General features: G+C 39.8%; 2 protein-coding genes across 2 annotated transcripts in view; one reads left to right on the forward strand and one right to left on the reverse strand.

The window, feature by feature from the left end:
• Nucleotides 1-19,435, reverse strand: part of LOC128693724 (V-type proton ATPase 116 kDa subunit a 1) — a 120,562-nt gene that overhangs the window by 29,765 nt on the left and 71,362 nt on the right. The gene's annotated exons all lie outside the window — the stretch shown is intronic.
• Nucleotides 2,152-18,154, forward strand: LOC138853584 (transcription and mRNA export factor ENY2-like). Its single transcript, XM_070091122.1, has 3 exons — nt 2,152-2,413; nt 9,389-9,476; nt 17,915-18,154. The coding sequence occupies exons 1-3, from the start codon at nt 2,285-2,287 to the stop codon at nt 17,986-17,988; spliced, it is 291 nt and encodes a 96-aa protein (XP_069947223.1). The 5' UTR covers nt 2,152-2,284; the 3' UTR covers nt 17,989-18,154.

Genomic DNA, 19,435 nt, shown 5'->3' on the forward strand with positions numbered 1-19,435 from the left:
GGCTCATGATCTAATGAAATGGTGCCATCCTTTCCTTATGGAAGGTCCCTGCATACTGGACTTTCTCTGGGATTGAAAATAATTGCCTCCAATTTCCCCAGGTGCTATGTGACCCTTCGACATTTAGCACTTTTCATGATTAGTATAATTCCCCAAGCATTTTATAAATAATGTTTGGGGAATTGAACAGTGAACACAGGTGTTCACTGTCAATGCTACCTCAGTTGCTTTCAGAATTAACCCTGCAACCTCAGGGATGACCCTGGTATTGTATACCATTTTGATATTCACTCAGAAATAATTGTTCAGTGTTGTATGACCCTTGTGGGTTTAGAGCTGTATAGCCCTTGTGGCTTAGCGCTTCTTTTTTGATTATAATAATAATTGTGGGTTTAGCGCTTAGTTTTGATTATAATATTGCTTTTTGTTAAATGGCACTTTCGGTTGCAACCCCAAAATCAATTATTTTTCCAAAACTTAGAGATATTTTAAGGATTTTGCTTGGATCCTGTCATCGATCATGACGGTGTAGGTGGTTGTCTTTGTTTTAGTGTATTTGTCTTTATGGCTGCCGTGGTTGACTCACAGCTCCTATCCACCCTTAATGTTGAATTTTAATTCAAGAAATTAAAGCCAACTTTCCCTTCCTTGGCCCTTCAAGGGAGGTTCCTTGATGCTGGTGAGGGGCTCTTGATCTAGGGAATTGGATCTGTGCTCGGGTTCCCCGAATTGAGTCGAAGTACCTTTTATCCCCCCCCCCCCACATGCACTGTATGATCCAACCGGTTTAGCATTCCCCCATAATTATAATTCCTCTTCTTGGATCAAACCTGACTATCACCCATTCTCCAGTTAGTACGCTGTATGACCCCTATGGGGTTAGCGCTTTTCTATAATATTTATTTCTACATGTACAAGGAATACATGCATAGCTGACATCAATGACATAGACAGCCCCTAGTTATGCAGAGCATTTCCGGAAAATTTGGTTAATTTTGTCCCCAGGATGTGACCTACACCAGTCCATTAACACCCAGGTACCTACTTACTGATAGGTGAACATGGACAGCAGGTGTCTTAAAGAAACACATCTTAATGTTTCCACCCGTACCGGGGATCGAACCACGGACTTGTGTGAGCTAAATGCGCTACCAACCCAGCCATGCGACGCAAAAAAATATGAGCTGGTTATATATGCAGAAATCTCCTAGATATTACAAGGACTCCAATGGAAATAAGTCACTTGGTCTGGGTTATCCTGAGTAATTGACACTATGATTACTTAGTTACGCTGAGCATTACCCCTCCAGGGAGGTTCCTTGACGCTGGTGAGGGGCTCTTGATCTAGGGAATTGGATCTGTGCTCCGGTGCCCTGAATTGAGCCTAAGTACCTTCCATCCTCCCCCATGCGCTGTATAATCCTAAGGGTTTAGCGCTCCCCCATGATTATAATTACAACGCATAACCATAGACTTTTTGCATGTACAACCAAATCTCTGTACATTTTATCAGGTGGAAATAAAACATTATCTCTTACAATTATTATAATTATAATTATTTTTATTTTAAACTATTTTAATTATAAATTATTTTAATTATTATAAATTATAATTATTTTAATAATCATATCTTTATTTACTATTAAACTATTTACTATTAAACTATTTTAATTACAAATTATTTTAATTATTATAAATTATAATTATTTTGATAATCATATCTTTATTTACTACCAGTACATGTACAAGGTATACAGACCATAGCTGACATCACTGACATACTACTATATAGAAAGTTCCTTGTTATGCTGAGCATATCGGGGAAATTAGGTCCTTGTCCCAGGATGCGACCCACACCAGTCCATTAACACCCAGGTACCCATTTTACTGATGAGTAAAGAAACACGCCCAGTGTTTCTACCCTCGCTGGGAATCGAACCCGGACATCGCTGTGTGAATCGAGAACTTTAGCCACCAGGCCACGGGGCATTTTATTATCTATTATTTTAATTATCAATTATTTTAATTATTATTATCTAGTATTATAAATTATTATGTTTCATAAATAATAGAAGTACAGCTCAAGGTGTTGACGGCCCTTAAAGACCAACAACAACAACAACAACAACAACAACAACAACAACAACAACAACAACAACAACAACAACAACAACAACATGGCGACCAAAGTTGATGTGTGACATTCCTGGCCAGAACAAACTCTTCTGTTTTTTTAAGGCATTTAGCGCTTAGTTTCGATTATAATAGTAATATTTCCGAGATAATGTCTGACAGGAGCACACAGATGAAGAACTCCATCAACCAGAAGCTGGTGGAGACGGGAGAGAAGGAGAGACTGAAGGACATGTTGAGGCAGAGACTCACTGAGTGTGGCTGGAGAGATGAATTAAAGGTGAGTAAAAATTTTTTTTTTTTTTTTGGTTTGGTAATCCCTCTAGGGAGGTTCCTTGACGCTGGTGAGGGTCTCTTGATTTAGGGAATTGGATCTGTTCTCCAGTTCCCTGAATTGAGCCTGAATACCTTCCATCCCCCCCCCCCAAGCGCTGTATAATCCTCTGGGTTTAGCGCTCCCCCATAATTATAATCTAGCATGGAAAAAGGAATGGCTTACAAATAGGAAGCAGAGAGTTTCCATTAATGGGGTCAAGTTTGAATGGGGACTGGTCACTAGTGGTGTACCACAAGGATCAGTTTTAGGTCCATTGTTGTTCATAATTTACATTAATGACCTTAATGAAGGAATTACAAGTGACATGTGTAAATTTACTGATGATATAAAAATAGGCCGAAGTGTATAAGTGGATGATGGGCATAAACAAAGGTGATACTAATAAAAGTACTGAGGATGTCGAATCAGGTAAGAACCAGAAAAAAACAGATTTAAGTTAAATAAATTTAGATTTAGAAAGGATATAGGTAAGTATATCCTTAGGGAAGTGTCCTTGGTCCCCTGCTCTTCCTCTTATATATCAATGATCTTCCCAATGTATTACAACACCTGAAACCAATTCTCTTTGCTGACGACACGACTTACGTCATCTCCCACCCAAATCTTGCCTCGCTCAACACCATTGGTAATGAAGAGCTACAAAATATATCAACCTGGATGACTGCCAATAAACTTACACTTAATACTGCCAAAACCTTCTATATTATGTTTGGTAACAGAACAGGTGTTGCACAATTGAACATTATGATTGACAACACTCTTATTGCTAAACATAATGAGGGCAAATTCCTGGGCCTACACCTTGACAGCAACCAGAATTTCAGCACCCATATCCAACACAGCAAAAAAAGTATCCAAAATGGTTGGGATCCTCTCTAAGATACGTTACTATGTACCGCAATCAGCCGTACTCACACTATATTATTCACTCATCTCCCTACCTCACCTATGCTATTTGTGCTTGGGGATTAATAGCAGCAACCCACCTAAAACCAATAATAACCCAACAAAAAGCCGCAGTAAGAATTATCACGCAGTCCATTCCCAGGCAACACATCCCCCCCACTCTTCAAAGACCTAAACTTACTCACTGTTCAGAGCTTCCACACTTACTACTGTGCAACCTACATTTACAGAACCATAAATTTCAATATTAACCCTTATTGCAACCCCTGAATGGGTCACAATGTATATAATGTATATTGTTCATATAATTTTATACAGTGGACCCCCGCATAGCGATCAGCTCTCACCTCGACCAATTATGTAAGTGTATTTTTGTAAGTGCTTTTGTAGGTGTATTTTTGGGGGCCTGAAACGGACTAATCTAATTCACAATATCTCTTATGGGAACAAATTCGGTCTATAACAGCACCCAAACAGACTTCTGGATTGAAATAATATCGTTATGTGGGGGTCCACTGTATTGCTTATATTTGCGATAATAGCTAAATCGTAAATATATTGCTTTATATTATTATTTGACTTGTTCGAGTGTTAAGTAGCTGACAGTATTGTCTAACAATCGTTGTACTCGTTATGCTGCCGGCTTCTCTGTGTTGCTGGGCAGCAGCAGCACGGAATCACGTGATGAGGGGGGGGGGTGATCACACCTCGCCTGGAGTAGTCTGTATGGGCTTCTCACTCTCTTGTCGGTTGGACGTTCTCCTAACAAGACGTCCCACACTCCTCTCCCTTGTGGGCTCTTGTTGGAAGATCGGCTCTGTTGCTTTCTTGTTGTTGGTTCTGTGTAACTCTGTTCACAGAACATATCCTAGACTTAATGATTTTCGACGTTGTACTGAGGTTGTGTGTCACATAGACACTCTGAGAAACTCAAGTCCTGAGCTGTAGCTTCTGACCTAATTTGTACTGGTATCTGTACTGTCACAGTTGGGGATTTTCTAATGCTGAACTTAGATTCAGTAGTATGGGAGTTTTGTGACTTTTGTGGAGGATCTGCAGATGGTCCCTACTTAGTGTCGTTATATTATCTCCTTGTTCCCGATTCTGTGTCGCTATTGTTTGTTATATTGCTGTTCGGCTTAACAGTCGCTTTATTGTTCAAGCAAGCTGCTCTGATTGCCAGGTTGGTCAAGAAGTTAATTTATGTGAGGACTTTTAGTCAGTCACTGGTTAAGTCTAGTCGAGTCTTGAGACATAGCGAACTACTTAGAGCACTTACACACAGACTTACTTGTATATATTTATATTATGTTATTAATTGCTAACAGTGTACCAGACGGTACTTGTAAGCCATAAAGATGTGATATGTGCCTTCAGCACAATACTGCTGTACACGAGAGAAGTGATTATTATTATTTTGTTTATATTGATTAATTTAATTTAATTTGATAATATGCACCTAGACAACTTTATTAATAAACTTATTAAAATGTTATTTTCTTTAGTTAGTAGCCTACCAGTTGTAATCCTGAAACACTATTAAATCTTACTGAATTCTCATGGATAATTGGACCAGGATACTGACTACTTGTTACAAAAACCCAGTAACAGGCTGGATGCTAGAAGGGCACTCCTTCCTAGTATTCACTGGAGATCTCTATGCTTATTAGAAATCGTGTTTTTTATAACAACCCTGAACTAAAATACTTGATAATTGTGACCGGACCCACAGGCACAATACCAGACACAAAAATCTCTATGACATTCCCTGTGTCCGGCTAAAACTACACAAATGTTCAATGTACATTAAAGGGCCTAAAATCTGGAACTCCCTACCTGAAAACTCTAGAACTGCAGACTCAGCCAGGATTTTCAAAACCACCATCAAAATACATCTTATCTCCCTAACACACTCCACCATCAACTAACTACATGAAAACCACTGATTCATGCACACACACATCCTCCTCATTTACACCTACACTGACCCAAATGACTATTGTAAACATAAAATTCTGAATGTAGCTATTGCCTAATAATCTCAAACTAGTCCTAAGTTTGCCTGAGATACTCCAGTATAGGAGCTTTAATAGAAACTGTGTATCATGCCAAGACAAAACCATTCTCATTACTAATTTTGCAAATTGTTATACTGTATCTTAAATGTTCTGAACTACCTCACTATTGTAAATCCATTTAATCATTTGTAATTTGTAATGCCTAGGCTTGCTAGGCATGCTAGTCGCTGTATAGCCCTTGTGGCTTAGTGCTTCCTTTTGATTATAATAATAATAGGCATGCTAGTGGCCTTCTTTGTAATTATTGTTTTATAATATGTAAACCACCCATTGTAATCTTTACAGAGAAATAAGCATTTGAATTTGAAGTACTGGTTTTTGAACAGAGTTGTAGATGCATGGAACAATCTTCAGAGCAGGGTGATCGAGGCTAGGACCTTGGGTAGCGTTAAGAGAGATTGGACAGATATATGAGTGGAAGGGGCTGGGTTTGATTGGCATCGTGGGCACCAGAGTAAATTCTTGGGTAGCTTTGGGTAGTGGTGGTTTTGATAAGGACCTGCCTTGTATGGGCCAGTAGGCCTTCTGCAGTGTTCCTTCATTCTTATTTTCAAGGGAGGTTCCTTGATGCTGGTGAGGGGCTCTTGATCCAGGGAATTGTATCTGTGCTTCAGTTCCCTGAATGACTTCCAACCTCCCCTACAGGTGCTGGATAATCCTTACGTATTTAGCTCTCCCCTCCATAATAGTAATAATATTTATTTCTTCAAGTACATGATGCAACTCATACAGACAAGGACCATCTGTGTAAACTGCAACAGCATGAGAATGAGATTGGGAGTGGTTAAGAAAGAGGGATCGAGAAGAAGCTGTAGGTATTCGAGCTTTCGTGCATGGCAATGCAGAAGAACAGATGCAAACTGTTGGAACTAAAATGATAGTTGGAAAGTAAAAATATAAAATTACATTGCTACTTCAGGTTTTATTAAGCTCCATAATAAAATTATTTATCAGAATCATACATGATAGCTCAATACAGGAGGTCCTCAAATTACAAACACTTAAGTAAGAAGATACATGTATATAAGTACACCTAATAAGTCATTTATGCAACTATGTTTTGCTCCCTTATTAGGAGACAGTAGGGTTTATCATTTTTAGGATGCTTGCTAATATTTCAGAAATGACAAAACTTGGTACACAATCTACATAGAGAGGACTTTACGACAACATATCAGTCTGATCTGAACCATTTCCAGTCACACCAGTTTTGTGCATTTGTGTTGGAAATGGAGATTAACGATGCTTTAAGGCATTTTTCTCTGAAAGTGTTTGGTGCCTTAATCACTAGGTGGACATCATTAAATCTCATCAAACGGCTGTGGCGTTTGGTATTATACATACACATTGTTGAAGTTGTTGCTTCTTGCATAGGTTTGTTCAGACTTTTTTTTTTTTAGGTATCGTGTTGTTTTCTTTCTCAGAATCACCACAAGGGATTATGTAAACCCGTGTTGACTGGTTGAAGACTCTTCTTTAATCTTGTTAAAGTCTTTAATCTTGTTGAAGTCTTTGATGGATATGTCGGTTGCTATGGTGACTTGTGTTGCCTTGTGCGAGTACTTCGGAAATGTTTAGAGCAACTTGGCTGTTGGGAAGGATTTAACTGCTTGTTCAGTTCTAATCTCTGTACAGTATTATGGAATGGACTTATTGCACCTCTTTTTTGAAGCTACTTTGAAGGGACAGAATTTTCACTCTTACCTCACTGGTAAGGTGCAGAATTAAGGGGTTATGATTAAAATGTACAAGTAAAAAAATAAATAAAGGAGATATAGTGCTAAAAATATCCGATTAGGATAGATCTTCCAGAAACAGATTAAGTTGCATAAATTTAGATTTAGAAAGGATATAGGAGAGCACAGGTTTAGCAGTCAAGTTGTGACAAAGTGGAACAACTCAAATGTAGTGTCATTGAAGCATGAATTGAGGGTGGCTTTAAAAATAGATTGGATAGGTATATGAGTAGGATACAAAGATAACCCGCACATGGGAGAGAGGAGATTACTACGACATTTTGGTCTGACTTGGACCATTTACAGAGTCACATTCCTACATGAGTAGGAATGGTTAGGTGTGAGTTGGACCTGCCTGCATGGGCCAGAAGACTTAATGCAGTGCTCTGTTTTTAGGCTCTTAGGTTCGGCTATTTTAGGTTATCCTTATCTAATCTAACATATAATGAAAATGTCTTTTTCCTCTCAAAGCTTACAATGTGTGGTTTGCGTATTATAAAATATTAATTACAAAGGCCACTAGCATGCCTAGGCATTTCGGGCAGACTAATCCTAATTCTTACTCTATAGTGATACAGGTTATGAAGCAGTACATTTTAATATATACCTTATTGCATACTGATATAAAAGTTTGGTAACTAAAGTGATAAATTAAAATTATAATAGTGAGGTAGTACAAAACATATAAAAATATTTCAATTAGTAAATTTAGTAATGGTAATGGTTTTGTCTTGGCATGATACACTGTTTCTATTAAAACTCCTATATTGGGAGAGTATCTTAGGCAAATGTAGGACTAACTTAAGATTTATTAGGCAATAGCTACTTCAAGAATTTTATGTTTAAAGTCATTTGGGTGAGTGTAAACATAAGATTTGGGGGAATTACAGATAACGAGAGTAAGTACTATTTTGTTTTGGATGTGTTCATAGCTGATGATGGCGTGTGTTAGGGAGAGATGTTTTTTAATGGTAATTTTAAAAATGGTGGTTGAGTCTGTGGTTCTAGTTTTCAGGAAGGGAGTTCCAGATTTTAGGCACTTTTATGTACATTGAATTTTTGTAGGGATTTAGCTGAACACGAGGAATGTCATAGAGATTTTCATGTCTGGTATTGTGTCTGTGTGTCCTGTTGCAATAATTTCATTGCTCCTTAGTTTGTGCAGAAACTGATAGAGTACAACTCATTTAAAAGTGACTGCTGCATTTGAAGGAAAGATTGGAGATGGAAATTAAAGGATTTACAGCTCAATCTGAATGGTCCACAGTTGTATCAGTGGTCGAATATCTTGACAAATATGCAGTTTATGGCATTTAATTGAGAAGACATTTATTTCCCAGGGACTTCATCTATTTACATAAATAAATAGAGCACGGCAGTCCTCCCCCACCCTCCCTACACCCGAGATTTAGCCGTTACTTCTTTCTATTCCCAAAAAATAAAAGTAGCACTCCATGCTAGATGTTGTTAGGAAAGAAGAGTTCCAGAAATGTTTCGAGAAGTATACAGAGGCACTGGGATTAGTGTATAGCCTCTCAAGGAGAGCAAGTTGAAGGAGACAGTTTCTACTGGGTAATTATGTAAGCCTATATACATATTTTTTCATAACAGTCCAGGAATTTTTTTGTAGCACCTTGTAGTGGAGAAACTTAAGGTGAGATGTTTGGCTGGTTGGGTGACATCATCATTTGTAACGAGACTGCCAAGTAGAATCATTGCAGCTTTAAAAATTAGGTTAGCTAGACGGTCAACCTCAGTGCTTCTTCATATAGTTTTATGTAATAGCAGTATCATGTCTGGTGAATCTGAAATTCAGATTGAATCTTGTGTGATTGTGTTAGTCATGGTAATCAGAGCAGATTCCAAGCACAGCCTGCTTTACCTGTCTGCTTCCTTGATAACTAGTTTGGCATTGGGAAGTACATAAAAAAAGCTTCAGTTCATAAATATACAAGGCTGCTGTGAAACTGAGATACAGTACTGTATAAATAATACAGTACATCCGCTCTACAGTAATAGCCTGCTCACTGTTTTACACACACTATTATTATTATAATCACAACTAAGCACTAAACCTCTAAGGGTCATACAGTGCTGCTACACACATTACATGGTGTATGTGAGATTTTTATATCAATTATGTAGTATAAATCCAGTAGAAGACAAAAAAGTTCTCATGTAATTTTGTTTCTTTTCAGGAACATGCTAAAGAAATTGTACGAGAGCGAGGATTGCAGCAGATAACCGTTGATGATTTGGTAAAGGAAATCACACCACAAGGCAGACGTAAGAATGTCTATATGTAATTTTTTTGTGTATATATACAGCACAGCATGTGCAGTACATGTCTTTCAACACACCGGCTGTATCCCACCGTGCAGTACATGTATTTTTTTTTCAACAAGTCGGCCGTCTCCCACCGAGGCAGGGTAACCCAAAAAGAAAGAAAATCCCCAAAAAGAAAATACTTTCATCATCATTCAACACTTTCACCACACTCACACATTATCACTATTTTTGCAGAGGTGCTCAGAACACAACAGTTTAGAAGCATATATACCTGGAGGCTACCTGGAGGTTATTCCGGGGATCAGCGCCCCCGCGGCCCGGTCCATGACCAGGCCTCCCGATGGATCAGGGCCTGATCAACTAGGCTGTTACTGCTGGCCGCACGCAGTCCAACGTACGAGCCACAGCCCGGCTGATCTGGCACTGACTTTAGGTATCTGTCCAGCTCTCTCTTGAAGGCAGCCAGGGGTTTATTGGCAATTCCCCTAATGCTTGATGGGAGGCTGTTGAACAGTTTTGGGCCCCGGACACTTATGGTGTATGTATAAAGATACACAACATATCCCTCCAAACTGCTAATATCCCAAAACCCCTCCTTTAGAGTGCAGGCATTGTATTCCCATTTCCAGGACTCAAGTCCGGCTATATAAAAATAACCGGTTTCCCTGATTCCCTTCACTAAGTATTACCCTGCTCACACTACAACAGATCGTCAGGTCCCAAATACCATTCGTCTCCATTCACTCCTATCGAACATGCTCATGCACGCCTGCTGGAAGTCCAAGCCCCTCGCCCACAAAACCTCCCTTACCCCTTCCTTCCAACCTTTTCGAGGACGACCCCTACTCCGCCTTCCTTCTCCTACAGATTTAAATGCTCTCCTTGTCATTCTACTTTGATCCATTCTCTCTAAATGACCAAACCACCTCAACAACCCCTCTTCAGCCCTCTGATTAATACTTTTATTAACTCCACACCTTCTCCTAATTTCCACACTTCGAATTTTCTTCATAATATTTACACCACACATTGCCCTTAGACAGGCCATCTCCACTGCCTCCAACTGCCTCCTTGCTGCTGCATTCACAACCCAAGTTTCACACCCATATAAGAGTGTTGGTACTACTATACTTTCATACATTCCCTTCTATGCCTCCATGGATAACATTTTTTGACGCCACATATACATCAATGCACCACTCACCTTTTTTCCTTCATCAGTTCTATGATTAACCTCATCCTTCATAAATCCATCCGCTGACACGTCAACGCCCAAGTATCTGAAAACATTCACTTCTTCCATACTCCTCCTCCCCAATTTGATATCCAATTTTTCTTTATCTAAATCATTTGATATCCTCATCACCTTACTCTTTTCCATGTTCACTTTCAACTTTCTACCTTTACACACACTTCCAAACTCATCCACTAACCTTTGCAATTTTTCTTTAGAATCTCCCATAAGCACAGTATCATCAACAAAAAGTAACTGTGTCAATTCCCATTTTGTATTTGATTCCCCATAATTTAATCCCACCCCTCTCCCGAACACCCTAGCATTTACTTCTTTTACGACCCCATCTATAAATATATTAAACAACCATGGTGACATTATACATCCCTGTCTAAGACCTACTTTTACCGGGAAGTAGTCTCCCTCTCTTCTACACACCCTAACCTGAGCCTCACTATCCTCATAAAAACTCTTTACAGCATTTAGTAACTTACCACCTATTCCATATACTTGCAACATCTGCCACATTGCTCCCCTATCCACTCTATCATATGCCTTTTCTAAATCCATAAATGCAATAAAAACTTCCCTACCTTTATCTAAATACTGTTCACATATGTGCTTCAATGTAAACACTTAATCTACACATCCCCTACCCACTCTGAAACCTCCTTGCTCATCCGCAATCCTACATTCTGTCTTACCTCTGATTCTTTTAGTAATAACCCTACCATACACTTTTCCTGGTATACTCAATAAACTTATTCCTCTATAATTTTTACAATCTCTTTTGTCCCCCTTCCCTTTATATAAAGGGACTATACATGCTCTCCGCCAATCCCTAGGTACCTTCCCCTTTTTCGTACATTTATTAAACAAAAGTACCAACCAATCCAACACTATATCCCCCCTGCTTTTAACATTTCTGTCATGATCCCATCAGTTCCAGCTGCTTTACCCCCTTTCATTCTCCGTAATGCCTCACGTACCTCCCCCACACTTACATTCTGCTCTTCTTCACTCCTAAAAGATGGTATACCTCCCTGGCCAGTGCATGAAATTACCACCTCCCATTCTTCCTCAACATTTAAAAGTTCCTCAAAATATTCTCGCCATCTACCTAATACCTCCCTCTCCCCATCTACTAACTCCCCTACTCTGTTTTTAACTGAGAAATCCATACTTTCCCTAGGCTTTCTTAACTTGTTTAACTCACTCCAAAATTTTTTCTTATTTTCATTAAAATTTCTTGAGAGTGCCTCTCCCACTCTATGATCTGCTCTTCTTTTGCACTCTCACCACTCTCTTCACCTTTCTTGTATTCTCCATATACTCTGCTCATCTTATAATACTTCTGCTTTGTAAAACCCTCTCATAAGCTAACTTTGTCTCTTTTATCACACCCTTTACTTCATCATTCCACCAATCATTCCTCTTTCCTCCTGCCCCCACCCTCCTATAACCACAAACTTCTGCCCCACATTCTAATACTGCATTTTTAAAACTCATCCAACCCTCTTCAACCCCCCCACTACTTATCTTTGCACTAGCCCACCTTTCTGCCAATAGTCGCTTATATCTCACCCGAACTTCCTCCTCCCTTAGTTTATACACTTTCACTTCCCTCCTACTTGTTGTTGCCACCTTCCTCTTGTCCCATCTACCTCTTACTCTAACTGTACCTATAACTAAGTAATGATCTGATATATCAGTTGCCCCTCTATAAACATGTACATCCTGGAGCCTACCCATTAACCTTTTATCCACCAATACATAATCTAACAAACTACTTTCATTATGTACATGTATATACAATATATAAGATGGTGTCAGTTTATAAAAAGCAAAATTCAGGCATTTTGGTTCAGACTTATTTCATGACTAAGAAAAAGTTTGATAAGAACATAACATAAGAATGAAGGAACACTGCAGCAGGCCTACTGGCCCATGCGAGGCACGTCCAAGTCTCCTACCGGCTTAAGCCAATGCACCCAACCTAGTCAGGTCAGGTCACACTGACTTAAGGGAGGAACACGGCAACTGACCTGGTAGCACAAGCTAATCAGGTCCACCTCACACCCACTCATGTATTTATCCAACCTATTTTTAAAGCTACACAACGTTCTGGCCTCTATAACTGTACTTGGGAGTTTGTTCCACTCATCCACAACTCTGTTGCCAAAGCAGTACTTTCCTATATCCTTCCTGAATCTGAATTTTTCCAACTTAAAACCATTGCTGCGAGTCCTGTCTAGGCTAGATATTTTCAGCACACCATTTACATCCCCTATATTTATTCCTGTCTTCCATTTATACACCTCAATCATATCCCCCCTAATTCTACGTCTTTCTAGAGAGTGCAGATTCAGGGCCCTTAGTCTATCCTCATAGGGAAGGTTTCTGATACATGGGATCAACTTTGTCATCCTCCTTTGTACATTTTCCAGAGCATTTATATCCATTCTGTAATACGGTGACCAAAACTGTGCAGCATAATCTAAATGAGGCCTAACCAAGGATGTATAGAGTTGAAGAACAACCTGAGGACTCCTATTATTTATGCTTCTTGATATGAAGCCAAGGATTCTATTAGCTTTATTGCGAACACTTATGCACTGTTGTCTTGGTTTTAGATTACTGCTAACCAGAACTCCCAAATCTTTTTCGCAATCCGTAATATTAAGATCTACATTATTTAGTTTATATGTGGCATGGTTATTGTCCTGTCCAACATTTAGAACTTTGCATGTCTATATTAAACCATACCCCCGGCCGGGATTGAACCCGCGGTCATAGAGTCTCAAAACTCCAGCCCGTCGCGCTAGCCACTAGACCAGTTTTGAGACTCTATGACCGCGGGTTCAATCCCGGCCGGGGGTATGGTTTATTTGCAATCGTGTCATTACGATTTCTTAAGTCATGTCTATATTAAACTGCATCTGCCACCTCTCCGACCACTGCATCAGTCTACTCAAATCTTCCTGGAGTGCTCTAATGTTCTCGTCAGAATGAATTCGACGACCTATTTTGGTGTCATCAGCAAACTTGCTGATGTTGCTCTTTATGCCCTCATCTATGTCGTTTATGTAGGTTGTGAACAGCAGGGGGCCCAACACTGACCCCTGTGGAACACCACTCGTGACGCTTCCCCACTCTGATTTCTCCCCGTTTATGCAAACTCTCTGCTGCCTATTTGTCAACCATGCCTCTATCCAGGAAAAAATTTCTCCTATTCCATGTGCCTTAATTTTCCCCAATAGTCTCTGTTGTGGGACCCTGTCAAAAACCTTACTGAAGTCCATATACACAATATCATATTCATTACCATGATCTACCTCCTCAAATACCTTAGTGAAAAAAAATAATAAATTCGTAAATTTGTAAAACCGTGCTGAGATTGGTTGACTAATTTATGCTTTTCAAGGTGGCTACGAACTGCCTCGGCAATTATTGATTCCATAAATTTTCCCACTATGGAGGTTAGGCTTATTGGTTTATAGTTCGAAGCTAAGGACCTGTCACCTGCTTTGAAAATAGGTATCACATTTGCCATTTTCCACTTATCTGGCACTATGCCAGTTTGTAGTGATATGTTGAAAAGATTAGCCAAAGGTTTGCTAAGCTCCTCTTTACATTCCTTTAGAACCCTTGCATACAGTTCATCAGGGCCTGGAGATTTGTTAGGTTTTAATTTATCTATTTGCCTAAGGACCATGTCACTTGTGACCCTAATCGTGCACAGTTTATTATCGTCCTGTTCTACATAATTTATCATTACTGGAATATCGCTGGTATCCTCCTGTGTAAAAACTGAGAGGAAGTATATGTTAAAAATTCTACACATTTCCTTATCACTGTCAGTGAGCTGACCCGAGGAACTTTTGAGTGGGCCTATCTTGTCCCTGATCTTCTGTATACCTGAAAGAATCCTTTTGGGTTAGTCTTCGATTCTCTTGCAACTTTAACCTCATAATCTCTTTTTGCTTTTCTAATTCCCTTTTTTATTTCTCTCTTTAACTGAATATATCGATTTCTTAATTGCCCCTCTCCTCTTTTGATTTGCCTATATATGCCTCTCTTTTGACCAATTAGATATTTTAATCTATTGTTCATCCATTTAGGATCATTTTTGTTTGATCTGATTTCCCTATTTGGAACATAATTTGACTGAGCAGCTAGAACTATGCCCTGGAAAGCGTCATGTAGGCAACCATCACCACCTACCTGACCCTTAGTCAGGTCATTCCAGCTCAGCCCACCTAAGTAATTTTTCAGTCCTATGAAATCAGCCATGTGGAAGTCAGGGACAGAGACTTGATTGCCATTATTAGGGGAATTCCATGATATATTAAAACTGAGTGATTTGTGATCACTTTCCCCAAGCTCATCATTAACCTCAAGATTATTAATTAGTGTTTCCCTACTGGCAAGAACCAAGTCAAGGAGGTTATTTCCCCTAGTTGGCTCTGTCACAAACTGTTTTAAAAAACAATCCTGGGTCATATCAAGAAAGTCACCTGACTCTAAATTTCCTGTCAAATTGCTCCACTCAATCTGTCTATAGTTGAAATCTCCCATTAGCACAACATTTTCGTATGTAGATGCCTTACGAATTTCGTCCCATAGAAGTTTACTGCACTCCCTATCAAGATTTGGGGCCCAGTAAATCACACCCAAAATTAGTTTTTCTCAGCCCTCAAGAAGCTGTAACCAAACAGATTTAGTGGCTGACGCTTCTAATTTTATATCTTGTCTAACACAACAATTTAAATTGTCTCTGACATACATCGCTACTCCACCACCCTTCCTGTTGACCCTGTCAGTGTGGAATAATTTATAGCCTTGTATGTGACATTCAGAGGGCATCTCTCTATCTTTCAGATTGAGCCAGGTCTCTGTTATAGCAATAATATCCATGTTTCCTGCACTTGCAATTTGGTACTACAGTACGTATAATTCATTCTGGAAAAATCACTAATTGATGTTCTTACTTGAATATACTGTACTAGGAGTTATTATGTGTTACATTACAAGTAACATAACTAGACAAATTTTATGCCAATGTGGTATATGCATTTATGTTGGTTTTGAGTGACTGATGAATTCCTTTTATATTTTGAGCAGTGGGTATTAGACTTGAATGGAAGGCATGTGTGCACTGTATAAAGATAAGGTGAAAATGATATATTAATATGAAAAGGTTCAAAGGGAAATTTTATTTAAACATTGTAGAATACATGGACATTGGAAAATGTGCTGGAATGTAAGTAGCGTTGGAAGTTGTAAAGAAGTTAAATTTCTAAATGAATGGATAGTATTTATTATATAAATTTTATTACGAGGATAGTGAGGCTCAGGTTTGTCAATGAATGGTTCAGAGAAGCGACAAGTTGATAAATTAGACACATGTGCAACACTTGGTTATCGTTATTGAGGAAACGTTTCGCCACACAGTGGCTTCATCAGTCCATACAAAGGAGAACGGGGAAGAACAGGAGGAGTTTGAGGTAATCAGTACCTCAGCCTCGAGTCGATGTGGTCAGTCCATCAATCGAGGCTCAGGTTACAGTATGTAGGTGAGGGAGATTATTTCCCAGTAAAAGAAGGCCTTTGACAAGGATGTGTGATGTCACCATGGCTGTTCAATATATTTATGGATGGGGTTATAAGAGAAGTGAATGCGAGGGTCTTGGCAAGAGGTGTGGGATTAAATGATAAAGAATCAAACACAAAGTGAGAGTTGTCACAGTTGCTCTTCGCTGATGACACTGTGCTTCTGGGAGATTCTGAAGAGAAGTTGCAGAAGTTGGTGGATGAATTTGGTAGGGTATGTCAAAGAAGAAAATTAGTGAATATAGGAAAGAGCAAGGTGATGATAAAAAGATTGGATATCAGATTGGAATGACAGGGTATGGAGAAGGTGAATGTATTCAGATATTTAGGAGTGGACTTGTCAGCAGATGGGTCTATAAAGGATGAGGTTAATCATAGAATTGATGAGGGGAAAAGGGCAAGTGGTGCACTTAGAGTCTGTGGAGACAAAGAACATTGTCTGTGGAAGCAAAGAGGGGAATGTATGAGAGTATAGTTATACCAACACTCTTATATGGGTGTGAAGTATGGGTGATGAATGTTGCAACAAGAAGGCTGGAGGCAGTGGAGATGTTATGTCTGAGGGCAATGTGTGGTGTGAATATAATGCAGAGAATTTGTAGTTTGGAAATTAGGAGGTGCGTGATTACCAAAACTATTATCCAGAGGGCTAAGGAGGGGTTGTCGAGGTGGTTTGGACATGTAGAGAGAATGGAACAAAACAGAATGACTTCGAGTGTATAAATCTGTAGTGGAGGGAAGGTGGGGTAGGGGCCGGCCTAGGAAAGGTTGGAGGGAGGGGGTTAAAGGAGGGCGTGTGCGAGGGACTTGGACTTCCAGCAAGCATGCGTGAGCATATTTGATGGGAGTGAATGGAGACAAATGTTTTTTAATACTTGACGTGCTGTTGGAATGTGAGCAAAGTAGCATTTACGAAGGGATTCAGGGAAACCGGCAGGCTAGACTCGAGTCCTGGAGATGGGAAGTCCAGTATCTGCACTCTGAAGGAGGGGTGTTAAAGTTGCAATTTTATAACTGTAGTGTAATGCACCCCTCTGGCAAGACAGTGGAGTGAATGATGAAAGTTTTTCTTTTTCGGGCTATGCTGCCTTGGTGGGAATCGGCTGTGTTAATAAAAAAAAAAAAAATTAAAACTGGAATTTCCTTTAATTATGTACAGTGTTTTGTTGTTGCTTATTTTTCAATTTTTAATGTATGCTTAACAAATCATTATCTTTCCTATAACCATTTGTTGCATGAAAGTTATTGTATTTTACAGCATAGAAGAAGCTATTTTTTTCCCCAAATAAGTCAAAAATTTACACAGTACTTTGGCCTCCAAGACACTGGGTATCTTTTTTTTTTTTTTCTTTCAAAATTTAGTCAGAATTGGAGTGGCATCCATGACACCAGAGCATCTTGTTCACCATAAAATATGGCATTTCAGATTTGAGATAACCAGTCAAACCCTTCAGAAAATGCTGAAAAGTGCTTCTTCAGATGTTGAAGAGAAGTTGTCAAGTGATATATTATTATCAAAAAGAAGCACTAAGCCACAAGGGCTATATACAGCATCAAGTGATATAGCTCTTTTCATTTTCTCTTGCAGAATTGGTGCCTGATACAGTGAAGCGTGAACTGCTGGCAGAAATTAAAAAATTCCTAGCTTCCCAAGCACAGTGATCAGCTGTAGCTCACTTGTGGTTTATACTATTTTTGAGTGTCAAAAAGTTATTAATTGTGCTATATTAAGAAATGTCCTTTGTAAAACTAAATGAGCAGAATTCTAAGTTCATGATTTAAAAACACAAGTAAACTTAAATTAAGACAATAAAAGACAAGATGAGAACACCTAGTGTTTCTGCCTCATATATTATTATTATAATCAAGGGGGAAGCGCTAAACCCAGAGGATTATACAGCGCCTGGGGGAAGGGATGTGGAAGGCATTCAGGCTTAATTCGGGGAGCTGGAGCACAGATCCAATTCCCTAAATCAAGATTATTATTATAATCAAAAAGAAGCGCTAAGCCACAAGGGCTATACAGCGCTGCAGGGCAGGGATTATTATTATAATCAAAAAGAAGCGCTAAGCGAGCGGGCATCAGGTGGCAAAAGGGAGATGGACGAGTAATAGGTTATGGATAACAGCGGGGTAGTGGATGGTGAAAGGGTAAAGGGCAGCAAGAGACTGAACTAGAAAGGGCTGAGGGGAGTGCGAAAAGTATCATCAGAGTTTGTGGAGTAAATCAGTCGTTGTCAAGAAGTCAATGAGAGAGTCAGGATTAAAGGAGGGTCCATCAGCAAGAAGGGAAGGTAAAGAGAGAGTAGTAGAACGAAGACGACGTTGGAGGTAAATTCTGCGTGCTCGTTGATAGAGAGGGCAGTCTAACAGAATGTGGCTAATCGATACTGGAACTTGACACTGCTCACAGAGAGGAACAGGGTGCCTCTCCATGAGATACCCATGAGTAAGACGAGTGTGGCCAATGCGAAGGCGGGAGAGAGTGGTCTCCCAACCTCGGCACTGATGACAAGAAGACGGCCAGTAACCTATGCTCGGTTTAATAGAATGAAGTTTGTTACCGAGCAGAGTTGACCAACGTTGTTGCCAACGGGTGTGAAGGTGGGTAGCTATTGCAGCAAAATAGGCCAGAAATGGAACACCTCGATAGGAAATTGGTAGGTCATGTACTGCTGACCGCGCAGCAGTGTCTGCCTGTTCATTGCCCTGTACGTCGACATGACCAGGGACCCAACAAAAAACAATATCTTTATGTTTGGTAGAGATACGGCATAGCCAAAGTTGGATACGGAGAACTAGGGGATGAGATGTATCAAATTTTCGTGGACAAAAGAGAGGGTGGCTGGATATCCGCCACAAAGCATACCTCCTTCGGCCACCACCCCCGGAATCCGAAAGGTGGCTTCCAGAGATACACCCGTCGCCCGAAAGACACCCAAAGCTACTCCGGGATACCGGAGAGGGATCGGGACATCCCCAGGCAATCCAGATTCCACGGCAAACTACGCCACCGCCAAGAACCTCAGCGGAATGGGATGGACCCCGGTGTCCTTTCCCCTACCTAGGAACTAGCGCGCCTGTGGGAGAAATCCCAAAGGCCAAAAAG

This window comes from Cherax quadricarinatus, chromosome 34 (assembly GCF_038502225.1).
Source record: "Cherax quadricarinatus isolate ZL_2023a chromosome 34, ASM3850222v1, whole genome shotgun sequence".
Classification (NCBI taxonomy): Eukaryota; Metazoa; Arthropoda; class Malacostraca; order Decapoda; family Parastacidae; genus Cherax; species Cherax quadricarinatus.